The 15,071-nt window shown below is 43.1% G+C and overlaps 1 protein-coding gene across 1 annotated transcript; it reads right to left on the reverse strand.

The window, feature by feature from the left end:
• Positions 1 to 1,880: 1,880 nt before the first annotated feature.
• On the reverse strand, positions 1,881 to 6,059 carry LOC139408877 (procathepsin L-like). Its single transcript, XM_071153289.1, has 7 exons — positions 5,931 to 6,059; positions 5,428 to 5,550; positions 3,839 to 3,991; positions 3,378 to 3,602; positions 2,936 to 3,104; positions 2,515 to 2,632; positions 1,881 to 2,297 (listed from the first exon to the last, which is right to left on the reverse strand). Exons 1-7 carry the CDS (start codon positions 6,057 to 6,059, stop codon positions 2,198 to 2,200), a joined length of 1,017 nt encoding a protein of 338 aa, XP_071009390.1. The 3' UTR covers positions 1,881 to 2,197.
• Positions 6,060 to 15,071: the final 9,012 nt, after the last annotated feature.

Here is a 15,071-nt window from a genome sequence, read left to right on the forward strand (position 1 = left end):
ACTCAAATGAATATGGGGATGAGGTAGGTAGTTGGTTGGATGGGCTATTTACAGATGGGCTGAGTACAGCTGCATCTATCGGTAAGCTGCTATGACAGTTGACGCTTAAAGTTAGTGAGGGAGATATAAGTCTCCAACTTCAGTGATTTTTGCAATTTGTTCAAGTCATTGGCAGCAGAGAACTGGAAGGAAGGGCAGCCAAAGGAGGTGTTGGCTTTGTGGATGACGAGTAAAATGGAGCGCGTGCTACGGGTGAAATGGAGAGCGTGCTGCTGGTGATAGTATGGTGGAGCTTTACCTTATAGACCTATAGATAACCTGGAGCTAGTGGGTTTGGCGACAAATATGTAGTGAGGACCAGCCAACAAGAGCATACAGGTCGCAGTGGTGGGCAGTATATGGGGCTTTGGTGACATAACGGATGGCACTGTGATAGACTGCATCCAATTTGCAGAGTAGAGTCTTGGAGGCTATTTTGTAAATAACATCGCCAAAGTCAAGGATCGGTAGTATAGTCAGTTTTACGAGGGTGTTTGGCAACAGGAACCGTATTCTAGATTTATATTTGGATTGTAGATGCTTATTGGGAGTCTGGAATGAGAGTTTACAGTCTAGCCAGACACCTAGGTATTTATAGTTGTCCACATATTCTAAGTCAGAATCGTCCAGAGTAGTGATGCTAGTCGGTCGGGGAGGTGCGGGCAGCGATCGGTTGAAGAGCATGCATTTAGTTTTATTAACATTTAAGAGCAGCTGGAGGCCAGGAAAGGATTGTTGTATGGCGTTGAAGCTTGTTTGGAGGTTTGTTAAAAGAGTATCCAAAGAAGGGCCAGATGTATACAGAATGGTGTCGTCTGTGTAGAGGTGGATCAAAGAGTCACCCGCAGCAAGAGCGACATTGATATATACAGAGAAAAGAGTCGGCCCGAGAATTTAACCCTGTGGTACCCCCATAGAGAACATGAGGTACGGACAACAGGCCCTCCGATTTGACACACTGAACTCTGGGATGTAGTTAGTGAACCAGGCGAGGCAGTCAGAAACCAAGGCTGTCGAGTCTGCCGATAAGAATACGGTGATTGACAGTCGAAAGCCTTGGCCAGGTCGATGAAGACGGCTGCACAGTACTGTCTGTAGGCCGCACAATGTTACGTTTTTAAATTACTGCACAGTCTGTTCTTCACTCCAGACTGGCTATTATTTAAATTAGGACCAGCTAAACATACCAAATACAGTACACTTCACTAACAATTAAGAAGTCTGCATTTTAAAGGCCCAATGCAGCGGTTATCTAAAAATCTAATCATTTCTGGGTAATAAAAGATGCACTATGCAGAAATAGCTTTGGCCATTTCTCAGTGGCTCAAATAATTTCAGTTTGTCACAAAGTAGTGTGGAGAAGCATTGTTTCATCTAAACCTCTGAAATATATTTTCCATAACCAAAAATATTGTATTTTCAGCAGTTTGAAGCCAGTGTTCAAAACCAAAATTAAGACGCAAAAACTAAACTTAAGAACAGCTGTCATTTCCTGGTTGCTAAAATGCAACACTGTTCACTCAATTTAAGTTGAGGAAACAAGCACTGAACAGTGTAGAGAATCCTTGTCCCATCAACAACAAAAAAAAAAATCACTGAAATATATTTAAGTAAAAATCTCAAGCAGGCGTACCATGTTACAGGGAAATGGGATGCAGGGGAGATTTATTTTGAACAGCCTAGTGCTGTTGAAATTCACCTAGCTTCCAAATGACATGTGTGTTTGAGAGTCAGCCTTCACTGACTGTCATAATAGCTGCTAGATAGTGCCAACATTTAAAAAATGAGTGCTACATCGTAGAAAAATGTAGTCGATTAGTACCACAAAGTAGCCTCACAAATCAATTTTAAAAATGTTTATTTTGCTGATGTACAAAACAGTTGTAAAAGCAGAAAATGAGGAATGTACACAGGTTACACCTGTAACATTCACTTGGCTCAAGATGCATAGACATAAAAATGTATAAAACAAAAATGGGTAGAATTTCATAAATTCCCTAAATGTGCTTCTTTAAAACCCAAGCAGCAGGTTCTCATGCACCTTTCACTGATGTATTTAATTAAGGCAGCACTGTAACCATGACCCGTTTTCCAGATCTTTCATCAAACGTTTCTAAAACTAAGGTCTAGTGTACTAGAACCTCCAGGTTGTAGAACACTAGACCAGTGGGTAGCTGGCTGCCGTGGCGATGCCACAGTGGTTCTTCCTGTCTTTGGCCATGTAGATGTAGCCTTTGTCTCCCCACTTATCACTCCAGCTGAGGAAGAGACAAAACATGTTAGTCCCACAGTTCTAGTTAGTAGGAAATTATAGATTCGCTTGTATGACTTAGACCATAGTATCAGGACAACACCAACACTGTATTCAAATAAAGGCAATGTAGAGATGCATATTCCCCGATGAGGAAATCAACCAATCCCGTAGTGGTGACGTAACAAACAAAAAACATCCTAGGAAGATACTATGTACTGTACCTGTTCTTGACAATCCAGAATTTCTTGCCATCTACATCCTCTCCTTCAAAACCGTATCCCACCACCAGAACTCCATGGTCAAGCTCCTCACTGCTGCACTTCTCCTCATAATAGAGCCCTACAGGGAGAGGACATAGTTAAATTAGTGGGCTAAGATACGGAGTTTACCTCAGTATGTAAAACCACCGGATCTCAAAGCTAAAGGTCGTTAGGTAGCGTGTAGCTATTTACTAGACGGCAAAACTGAAATATTGGTAACAAACAATTTACTTCAAAGATGATGCCATTTGTAAATCTTAACTACAGTGTGATAAGGACAGACCAGAATAGCTCACTGCTACCCAAAAATAGTAGGTAGAGAATCCAATCCTTGCAAATATTCTAACACATAATTTAAGTTGCACCGCTAACTGCTACTCACCAGACTGGTAGAACTGGAAGGATTCGTGGCTGGCATCGATGGCGACAGAGACGGGGCCGACAGACGCCACAGCCTTCATCAGAGTGTGCTCCTTGCCACTGGGGATGTCCACGAAGCCGGTTTCATTGACGGCACTGAACTCTGGTCGGTAGTGGCAAAAGTAATCCTCCTGAGTAACCAGATAAGCCCAACGGCCATGATTAGTAAAAAAAAAAACATACTCCAATTATTCAAGCAAGTCAGTCATCCTTGGAGACATAAATCCCACTGTAATGTATATTTCTAAGTTGTAAGTCATTCCAAAATAACAACCATAGGAGTTGGTTCTACAGCAAACTGCATGATCTGGGAGCAGGCTAAAAGAACAGGGCCTTACGTTTAATAAATGCATCTTCATACCCTATTATATTTGAATTCAGACTAATAGAACACAGGGCCTTACCTTGCCCACATAGGGGTAGGACGCCTCTGTGTCCAGGCCGCCGTTGTCCATTACATACTGGAACGCCCGGTCCATGAGACCTCCAATACAGCCCTCGTTGCCCTGGGGTCTGGAGCAGTCCACCAGGTTCTGTTTACTCAGAGACACCAGATTGCCAGTCTTCTTGAATAGCTGGCCCTCTAAGGCACCGGTGGAACTGAACGCCCAGCAAGACCCACATGAGCCCTGGGGGAAAGATTGTTAAACATCTTGTTAGTATTTCATGTCAGAACACACTGACATGCGCATGTAAGTAATAACTATGTATACGCATTTTGCCGCCTTATCTTCTGTATACTGTAAATTACAATCATGGTAACCAGCACGCAAGAGCCAGACAGTTCTCTGGAAGATATGCATTTATTTAGTGACACAGCAGTGTGTGTGGATGAGTCATGACTCATGAGTGATTCAGATCTCACCTGGTCCATGACGGGAGTGACGTAGCCCTTCTCTCTCCAGTCCACAGCTTTAGGGGCCTGCAGGTAGTTGGGCTCCATGAACAGAGAGCCCTTGTACTTCCTCTCGGTTGTCTGCTTGTAGCCGTTCATGAGCTGCCCGAACTCTTCGTTGGTCTAGGGAGGAAAGAATCAGAACGCGTTGAAACGTAATGTCTTCCCTGGCCAGATGTGATTTGTAATTTACCATCTGAATGGGAAATCAAATTTTATTAGCCACATGCGCCAAATACAACAGGTGTAGGTAGACCTTACAGTGAGCCCCTAACCAACAATGCAGCTTCAAAAAATAAAGATAAGAGTAAGAGATAAAAGTAACAAGTAATTAAAGAGCAGCAGTGAAATAACAGCGAGACTACAAACAGGGGGGGGGGGGGGGGGTACCGATACAGAGTCAATGTGCGGGGGCATCGGTTATTTGAGGTAGTATGTACATGTAGGTAGAGTTATTAAAGTGACTATGCATATACGACAACAGAGAGTAGCAGTGGTGTAGAGGGTGAGAGAGGCACTGCAAATAGCCTGGGCAGACTTGGGGGGTAGAAGCCTCTTGGACCTAGACATGGCGCTCCGGTACCGCTTGCCGTAGACGACAGAACCATCTATGAATAGGGTGGCTGGAGTCGGACAATTTCAGGGCCTTCCTCTGACACCGCCTGGTATAGAGGTCCTGGACAGCAGGAAGCTTGGCCCCAGTGATGTACAGGGCCGTTAGCATATCCTTCTGTAGTGCCTTGCGGTCGGAGGTCGAGCAGTTGCCATACCAGACAGTGATGAAACCATGCTCTCGATGGTGCAGCTGTAGAACCTTTTGAGGATCTGAGGACCCATACCAAATCTTTTCAGTCTCCTGAGGGTGAATAGGTTTTGTCATGCCCTCTTCACAACTTTCTTGGTGTGCTTGGATCATGTTAGTTTGTTGGTGATGTGGACACCAATGAACTGGAAGCTCTCAACCTGCTCCACTGCAGGGGGTGGGAAGATGAGAATGGGGGGCGTGCTCGAAATGTAGTTGTTTTTATGTCATAGGACTGTTTTAAAAGTTGTGCCCTGAACCATGAATCTAGTGTGCATCTTTAAGACTAAGTTTCAATTCCCTTCTCAGGATATCTATTCCATTGCTGCTTGATAGTTAAAGAAACCTAAACTGCGAGTCTGAATACATTCCTGCCTTCATTGTCAACACTGATACCTGTGGGTTGTCAAAGTGCCTGTGAAATGGTATGAACTATGTGCTTTAGCAAATCTATGGCATGACAACAAAAAGATCAAACTACACCACACACACAGTATGGGAAAGAGCTGCTGAAATGTACCCCCTGCTCCACAGTAAAATGTCTCAGCAACAGACTTGGACAGAAGCTCACTGGAACTGATATCGACACCTCAAACTTTCCACTGCTTTAGTTCCTGCACCTCATAGAATATTAGCTCAAAAGTCCTGCAGTGTTCCTGGATATAAATATATACAGTACAGGCATCCAGAATGCCTTTTTCCTCCAGCACCCATTTCATCCATGTCAAGCACTGCTCAGCAAGGTGATTCTTCTTACCATGTCACCAAAGTGGTTCATGCCCAGACGGTAGGAGTGTTTTCCCATAGAATGGTCCAGGTTATGCATCTCAATCTTCTTCAGGTTCTTTTCCCAAACCATCCTCCTCCAGCCCTCCTCGCTCTGTAACAATGAAAAACAGTGAGAAAATATACACAATCATATACTGTCCCAGAACTATGGGCACAATCCATGCAATTAATGATACATAGGTGTAATTTAGCTACATGTATGCACCAATTGATCAATTTGAGCCCCTTGTTGAGAGCAGTGGGGGATGGTGGGAGGAGTCAAAGGAGGACAGGCTCATTGTACTGGCTGTAATGGAATTAATGGAACAGAGTCAAACGTGGTTTCCAAATGTTTGATACCATTCCAGAATTTCCATTCCAGCCTATACCATAAGCCCTTCCTCCTATAGCTCATCCCACCAGCCTCCACTCGTTGGGAGCTACCGAGGGGTTCCTATGAGGATGTGCTCCTCTGGGTGCTTAAACACCCACCTCATGGTAGTTCTTGCTGTGCCAGTTCTTCCACAAGTGCCAGTGGCCCTCCAACTGAGAGTCAAACATAGGGGCCGCATACACAGCACTCATACAGAGCACCAACATTGCCAAGTACAGGGACATCATGGTCAAACAGCTGTGGAGAGAGAGAGAGAGAGCAGAGCTGAGTCAGCCTTGTATTTTCAGTGTAAAGAAGCTATATAGCATAAACTGTTGAATTTGTACCTTTGAAACAACGTCTTCAACGTTATATACAACAACAAAAGGTCTGGGCAGCACCTCCTACTGGAGAGTTGATCAACAACTATCCATTTGGTCTCCCATCCAGTGTTTTAACCAAGGCCAGCTTAGCTTTGACATGTCACTGACTACTCATGTGAATGATTGACTGCATCACTTATTTTTATAAGAAACATTGTGTTCAAAATACTTTGTTTGCATAGTCAACTTACAAACAGCTCTGACACACACTTATCCCATCAGACATGCCACCAGCAGGCTTTTCACAGTCCCCAAATCCAGAACAAATTCAAGAAAACATACAGTATTATATAGAGCCCTTACTGCATGGAACTTCCATCTCATATTGCTCAAATAAACAGCAAACCTGGTTTCAAAAAAGTAGATAAAGCATCACCTCGCGGCACAACACCTCTCCCCTATTTTACCTAGATAGTTTGTGTGTATGCATTGATATGTAGGCTACGTGTGCATTTTAAACAAATTATGTAGTTCTGTCCTTGAGCTGTTCTTGTCTAATGATGTTCTGTATTATATCATTCTGTATTATGTTTCATGTTGTGTGGACCCCAGGAAGAGTAGCTGCTGCTTTTGCAACAGCTAATGGGGATCCTAATAAAATACAAAATAAAATAAAGTCATTGCAAAGTGTATCTTTAAACAGAAAATGAAATGTAACCATCCTTTATAAGTCATATCAATTGTAATATTTACGCCAATAAATCAGCAGCTATTGTTTTAATTCAACCTAGGGTTCACAAACACATCACCTTGCACTTTCACCATCCTGTGAAGTTAATTCATCATAATTGATTTAATCTGCAGCCTAATAAACTGCATGCTTTCCCAACGAGTAGTAAAGTGAGGTCCACACTACTACTCCAAGTTTACTTCGATATAATAACCATAATTTGGTCATAAAAGCATTCTTACCAACAATCATCGCATAATTAATTTTACGGACACAAAAATACCACTTGTCTAGAGTATTTTGTGTTGTCGACATTTGGAAAGTTTACCGGAAAATGATGTTGCCATCAGACTTGACATTTACATTTATCCGACATGTACTTTACTCGCCTAACACGGTTGGATGGAAAAGTGGTTTGTGAGAATATATATATTTTTTTAGATTCCAAGCCGACCCATCTCTTACTAGACTACTACACTACCAGTGTTCCAAATTATATAAAGTAATGTTGTTATCCACAGAGATATTCGAGGGAATGTTTGGTAACAGCCGGCAGAAAAAGCAACATCAGAAACTGTAGACTAATGTTGTTTTGCTGTATCAATCAAACTGAAGAACAAATGCCCCTGGTAAATGTTCATAACCCAAGATCCTAACACTGTACAAAGAACATAATCGAAAGCAGTACTTACTTTTTCCCGTCAATTTGCAGTAGCAGGGTGATGATTTCTGCTGCTGTTGTTGTGTAGTCAGTGAACAAGACACGACACTTTATACAGCCATATGTCCTATAGTGGTGGGGGCTGGCTTGTGATTGGCTGAAAGGGGACGGTATCTCACACTGCCGGCCCGCTGAAAGATCATTTAAAGATCTCAGGTCCCGCCTGGTGTAAATAGCCCAGCATGTGATTCCTGACCACTTGACCGTTTTCATCAACTCATCAAATTTGATTAAACATCACTCAGTGAGTTGATTAGATTACTGGGAAACAAAAGGGTGAAAAGATACATTGTAACATCGCATCAGTTTCACTTAACATTCTTTCATCTTCGGTTACTTTGTAACAGTTCTCTCATCATGTGCGGGCGCGGAGGAGATGAGAGCATGGCACGCTGATGCTCATACAGCAATGACAAAGAAATAACCAGAAAATGCTAAACATGTTCATTGAACAGTAATGACATGAATATAGGAAGAAATGTTACATGTAGTCTAGTACCTGAAACTGAGTGGCCAACAACAAAATATGTTCCTGCTCTGTGAAGCATACAACAGCTTCTGTGTTTGTTCAACCATGTCCTAATATGATAGATTCAAATAATAGCCTGAAGTTGAGAGAATGCTCAAATGAACCTACATTTATCTAGCTCAAATATGAAGATTATCTGCATTCTTTAGATACTGATGAGTTATTGTGTGACAATCTGCTGTGTCAGGAAAGTTCTGATGGGCTTGTAAATCATGTATTTGTGTAAATAATCATTCCAGTTTCATTTGAAAGGTGTCTTACAAGCCTTTCAGTGTTTTCCTACCTCTTCTGCACATTCTCTTCTGGTTTTCCTGTAAAACATTGATATTCAGACAGAAGAATGTTTTGTTTTGTATTATCTGTAGCTCATACAGAATAACTTACAACACATTTATGTAACTATTTTAATTATTAAACCCACTCAATCGAAACCCACAGAAAACACACTAATCAATACATTGTTTCTAAACAATTGTGTAATGTCACTTTTGCCTTGTCAGCTTTAGGAAATACTGCCTGTCAACCAAATACAGTCACACAGGAAAAAGGGGAGGGATGGATTCTCTTCTTGGGCTGTTGCTGAATCTATGTTGTTACTGATAGTGCACACACACACACACACACACACACACACACACACACACACACACACACACACACACACACACACACACACACACACACACACACACACACAATAGTTATGTGGTTAGTAATAGGACTCCTTGATTGGTATTGGTGTGTCTACAAAAACACTACACGGAAATCAATGAATGGATGGGTACTGAATTATCCTATAGGTTTTTTTAAAGATAACCATTAGCTCCCAGTATTGATCGATCATACCAAGAAGAATGTTTTGATAACAATGCAGTAATGTATCCATGCAATATCATACCAACAGAAACAGATGCACGTTACTCCACCTGTCAGACATGAAGTGTACTGCAGGTAATGTAACACGGTCCTGACCATAGCGTGGAATAAAGAGTTGAATACAGGGCATTTGGAAAGTGTTCAGACCCCTTGACTTTTTCCACATTTTGTTACATTACAGCCTTATTCTAAAATTGATTACATTCTTTTTTCCCCCTCATCTATCTACACACAATACCCCATAATGACAAAGTGAAAACAGGTTTTTAGAAATTTTAGCAAATGTATAACAAAGAAAATGGAAATATCACATTTACAAAGGTGTTCAGACCCTTGACTCAATACTTTGTTGAAGAACCTTTGGCAGTAATTACAGCCTCGAGTCTTCTTGGGTACGACACTACAAGCTTGGCACATCTGTATTTGGGGAGTTTCTCCCATTCTTCTCTGCAGATCCTCTCAAGCTCTGTCTGGTAGTTCGGGGCAGTCACTGTACAGGCATTTTCAGGTCTCTCCAGAGAAGTTCGATCGGGTTCAAGTCCGGGCTCTGGCTGGGCCACTCAAGGACATTCACAGACTTGTCCCGAAGCCAGTGTGCTTAGGGTCGTGTCCTGTTGGAAGGTGAACCTTCGACCCAGTCTGAGGTCCTGAGCGCTCTGGAGTAGGTTTTCATCAAGGATCTCTCTGTACTCTGCTCCGTTCATCTTTGCCTCGATCCTGACTAGTCTCCCAGTCCCTGCTAATGAAAAACATCCCCACAGCATGATGCTGCCACCACCATGCTTCACTTTAGGGATGATGCCAGGTTTCCTCCAGACATGAAGCTTGACAGTCAGACCAAAGAGTTCAATCTTGGAGAACCTTCCCACTTTGGCAAACTCCAAGTGGGCTGTCAATTAACTTTCCCTGAGAAGTGGCTTCCGTCTGGTCACTCTACCATAAAGGCCTGATTGGTGGAGTGCTGCAGAGATGGCTGTCCTTCTGGAAGGTTCTCCAATCTCCATAGAGGAAGTCTAGAGCTCTGTCAGAGTGACCATTAGGTTCTTGGTCACCTCCCTGACCAAGTCCCTTCCCCCCCTGATTGCGCAGTTTGGCCGGGCGGCCAGCTCTAGGAAGAGTCTCGGTGGTTCCAGATGTCTTACATTTAAGAATGATGGAGGCCACTGGGTTCTTGGGGACCTTTAATGCTGCAGAAATGTTTTGGTACCCTTCACCAGATCTGTGCCTCGAAACAATCGTATCAATCGAAAATTCCTTCTACCTCATGGCTTGGTTATTGCTCTGACATGCTCTGTCAACTGTGGGACCTTAGATTGACAGGTGTGTGCCTTTCCAAATCATGTCCAATCTATTTAATTTACCACAGGATCAATGGAGACAGGATGCACCCGAGCTCAATTTCGAGTCTCATATCAAAGGGTCTGAGTACTTATGTAAATAAGTTCATTCTTTTTTTATTTGTAAAAAATGTAGAAAAAATGTCAAAAAAATTATATTCACTATGTCATTATGGGGTATTGTGTGTAGATTGCTGAGGATGTTTTTTCTTTAATCGATTTTGGAATAAGGCTGTAACATAACAACATGTGGATAAGTAATGGGGTCTGAATACTTTCTGAAGGCACTGTAAGTGCCTCACTGTGATTGTTTCCCATTCAAATTATACTTTCTTTTATTTACAAAAATAGTTTCTTAGCAAAGAGAAATTTCTCAAGCAAGAATTAAGCTAGGACTGTCTGGTAGTGGTCTGACTGGGGAGGGGAAACTTGAAAATTAGCTGTTCTTGGCAGAGAGGTTTAGAACTCTCTTTCTTATTGGTCTGTTAACTAATTTACCACCTGGTGATGTCACCAAGCAGGCCAAAACTCCATCCCGACAAAACAGGCAAACATTTCAGGCAATCTTTTCAAACAGTTCTTACACTAAAATGGCATTATCATAATTTCCACAATTTCCGAGTGTTATTCCAACCTTATAATGTGGAAATACAGTGCCTTGCGAAAGTATTCGGCCCCCTTGAACTTTGCGACCTTTTGCCACATTTCAGGCTTCAAACATAAAGATATAAAACTGTATTTTTTTGTGAAGAATCAACAACAAGTGGGACACAATCATGAAGTGGAATGACATTTATTGGATATTTCAAACTTTTTTAACATATCAAAACCTGAAAAATTGGGCGTGCAAAATTATTCAGCCCCCTTAAGTTAATACTTTGTAGCGCCACCTTTTGCTGCGATTACAGCTGTAAGTCGCTTGGGGTATGTCTCTATCAGTTTTGCACATCGAGACTGAAATGTTTTCCCATTCCTCCTTGCAAAACAGCTCGAGCTCAGTGAGGTTGGATGGAGAGCATTTGTGAACAGCAGTTTTCAGTTCTTTCCACAGATTCTCGATTGGATTCAGGTCTGGACTTTGACTTGGCCATTCTAACACCTGGATATGTTTATTTTTGAACCATTCCATTGTAGATTTTGCTTTATGTTTTGGATCATTGTCTTGTTGGAAGACAAATCTCCGTCCCAGTCTCAGGTCTTTTGCAGACTCCATCAGGTTTTCTTCCAGAATGGTCCTGTATTTGGCTCCATCCATCTTCCCATCAATTTTAACCATCTTCCCTGTCCCTGCTGAAGAAAAGCAGGCCCAAACCATGATGCTGCCACCACCATGTTTAACAGTGGGGATGGTGTGTTCAGGGTGTTGCTTTTACACCAAACATAACGTTTTGCATTGTTGCCAAAAAGTTCAATTTTGGTTTCATCTGACCCGAGCACCTTCTTCCACATGTTTGGTGTGTCTCCCAGGTGCCTTGTGGAAAACTTTAAACGACACTTTTTATGGATATCTTTAAGAAATGGCTTTCTTCTTGCCACTCTTCCATAAAGGCCAGATTTGTGCAATATACAACTGATTGTTGTCCTATGGACAGAGTCTCCCACCTCAGCTGTAGATCTCTGCAGTTCATCCAGAGTGATCATGGGCCTCTTGGCTGCATCTCTGATCAGTCTTCTCCTTGTATGAGCTGAAAGTTTAGAGGGACGGCCAGGTCTTGGTAGATTTGCAGTGGTCTGATACTCCTTCCATTTCAATATTATCGCTTGCACAGTGCTCCTTGGGATGTTTAAAGCTTGGGAAATCATTTTGTATCCAAATCCGGCTTTAAACTTCTTCACAACAGTATCTCGGACCTGCCTGGTGTGTTCCTTGTTCTTCATGATGCTCTCTGCGCTTTTAACGAACCTCTGAGACTATCACAGTGCAGGTGCATTTATACGGAGACTTGATTACACACAGGTGGATTGTATTTATCATCATTAGTCATTTAGGTCAACATTGGATCATTCAGAGATCCTCACTGAACTTCTGGAGAGAGTTTGCTGCACTGAAAGTAAAGGGGCTGAATAATTTTGCACGCCCAATTTTTCAGTTTTTGATTTGTTAAAAAAGTTTGAAATATCCAATAAATGTCGTTCCACTTCATGATTGTGTCCCACTTGTTGTTGATTCTTCACAAAAAAATACAGTTTTATATCTTTATGTTTGAAGCCTGAAATGTGGCAAAAGGTCGCAAAGTTCAAGGGGGCCGAATACTTTCGCAAGGCACTGTATATACAGTTGAAGTTGGAAGTTTACATACACCTTAGCCATATACATTCACATTCAGTTTTTCACAATTCCTGACATTTAATCCTAGTAAAATTTCCCTGTCTTAGGTCAGTTAGGATCACCACTTTATTTTAAGAATGTGAAATGTCAGAAAAATAGTAGAGAGAATGATTTCTGCTTTTATTTCTTTCATCACATTCCCAGTGGGTCAGAAGTTTACATACACTCAATTAGTATTTGGTAGCATTGTCTTTAAGGTGTTTAAATTGGGTCAAACGTTTTGGGTAGCCTTCCACAAGCTTCCCACAATAAGCTGGTGTAACTGAGTCAGGTATGTAGGCCTCCTTTTTCGCACACGCTTTTTCAGTTCTGCCCACAAATTTTCTATGGGATTGATGTCAGGGCTTTGTGATACCTTGATTTTGTTGTCCTTAAGCCATTTTGACACAACTTTGGAAGTATGCTTGGGGTCATTGTCCATTTGGAAGACCCATTTGCGACCAAGCTTTAACTTCTTGACTGATGTCTTGAGATGTTGCTTCAATATACAGTATCCACATAATTTTCCTCCCTCATGAAGCCATCTATTTTGTGAAGTACACCAGTCCCTCCTGCAGCAATGCACCCCCACAATATGATGCTGTCACCCCCGTGCTTCATGGTTGGGATGGTGTTCTTCGGCTTGCAAGCATCCCCTTTTTTCCTCCAAACATAACAATGGTCCTTATGGCCAAACAGTTCCATTTTTGTTTCATCAGACCAGAGGACTTTTCTCCAAAAAGTACGATCTTTGTCCCCATGTGCAGTTGCAAACCGTAGTCTAGCTTTTTTATGGCTGTTTTGGAGCAGTGGCTTCTTCCTTGCTGAGCGGCCTTTCAGATTATGTCGACATAAGACTCGTTTTACTGTGGATATAGATACTTTTGTACCTGTTTCCTCCAGCATCTTCACAAGGTCCTTTGCTGTTGTTCTGAGATTGATTTGCACTTTTCTCACCAAAGTACGTTCATCTCTAGGAGACAGAACACGTCTCCTTCCTGAGCGGTATGATGGCTGCGTCGTCCCATGGTGTTTATACTTGCGTACTATTGCTTGTACATATGAACGTGGTATCTTCAGGCGTTTGGAAATTGCTCCCAAGGATGAACCAGACTTGTGGAGGTCTACACTTTTTTTTCTGAGGTCTTGGCTGATTTCTTATGATTTTCCCATGATGTCAAGCAAAGAGGCACTGAGTTTGAGGGTAGACCTTGAAATAGATCTGTCACGACTTCCGCCGAGGTTGGCTCTCCTGCCCGTTCGGGCGGTGCTCGGCGGTCATCGTCACCGTCCTACTAGCCACTACCGATCCCTTTTCGTGTATCTGTTGGTTTTGTCTGATTGGCTGCACCTGTGTGTTGTTTAGTTAATTAGTGTCTGTATATAATGTAGGTTGTCCCACCCTTGTTTTGTGCGGGATTGTTTATGTTGTCATTCATTTCGTCTATCAGTGTTTTTGTGTTTCTTATTCTCCGGTTAGTCTGTTATCCTGTGTTGGATAATTTCACCCTGTGTGTGTTTGGGTTGACCGTGTTTGTTTTGTTCACCGGAGAATAAAACTTTATATCGCTATCTGCTCTCTGCGCCTGATTCCACCCACCTTGATTAGACGTGACAGAATCCCGCACCACCATGGAATCAGCAGGAGCAGCAGCGTCTCCTCTCCCATCGATGGAAGAGAGGGTCCTCCATCATACCAGCGTGCTTCACCGGATTGGTTCTGCAATGGACCAAATGATGGAGAGAATGGATCGGTGGGAGAGGAGTGGCCTCCCCACCTCATCTCTAGCAACCCCTTCTCCAGCACCTCCTGTTTCTGCGACCACATCTGGCTCTGGGGCTCTTCGGCTGACACTCCCACGGGAGTTTGACGGATCGGCGGCTGGGTGCCAGGGTTTCCTCCTTCAGCTGGAACTATACCTGGCTACCGTGCGTCCTGCTCCCTCTGGAGAGGAGAGCGTGTGCGCCCTCGTCTCCTGCTTGACTGGGCGAGCCCTCGAGTGGGCCAACGCAGTGTGGAATGGTCCGAACTCGGCTAAGGATAATTACCCAGAGCTCACCCGCCGATTCCGAGCTGTTTTTGACCATCCACCCAAGGGTCGGGCGGCGGGTGAACGGCTGTTTCACCTGCGTCAGGAGACGAGGAGCGTACAGGATTTTGCCCTAGAGTTTAGGACTTTGGCAGCAGGATCAGGATGGAACGACAGGGCCTTGATTGATCATTTTAGATGTAGTCTCAGTGAGGACGTCCGCAGGGAGCTGGCATGTCGGGACACCACTTTCACACTGGATGGACTTATCGATCTGGCTGTCCGTCTCGACAACCTGCTGGCTGCTCGCGGGCGTTCGGATCAGGTCCTGTCGTTTCCTATCCCCAGCCCCCCTGTTCCTATCCCTATGGAATTAGGAGGTACGGCTTCAAGGGGGACCGGAGGA

This window comes from Oncorhynchus clarkii, chromosome 5, assembly GCF_045791955.1.
Source record: "Oncorhynchus clarkii lewisi isolate Uvic-CL-2024 chromosome 5, UVic_Ocla_1.0, whole genome shotgun sequence".
In the NCBI taxonomy this organism is placed as follows: domain Eukaryota; kingdom Metazoa; phylum Chordata; class Actinopteri; order Salmoniformes; family Salmonidae; genus Oncorhynchus; species Oncorhynchus clarkii.

Coding starts and splice junctions, on each gene's coding strand:
- LOC139408877 (XM_071153289.1), bottom strand. CDS start 6,059: ATGATGTCCCTGTACTTGGCAATGTTGGTGCTCTGTATGAGTGCTGTG. Junction 2,633..2,935: donor CTTCCAGTTCTACCAGTCTG/GTGAGTAGCAGT, acceptor CTCTCCCTGTAG/GGCTCTATTATGAGGAGAAG. Junction 2,298..2,514: donor TTCTGGATTGTCAAGAACAG/GTACAGTACATA, acceptor TCTCTTCCTCAG/CTGGAGTGATAAGTGGGGAG.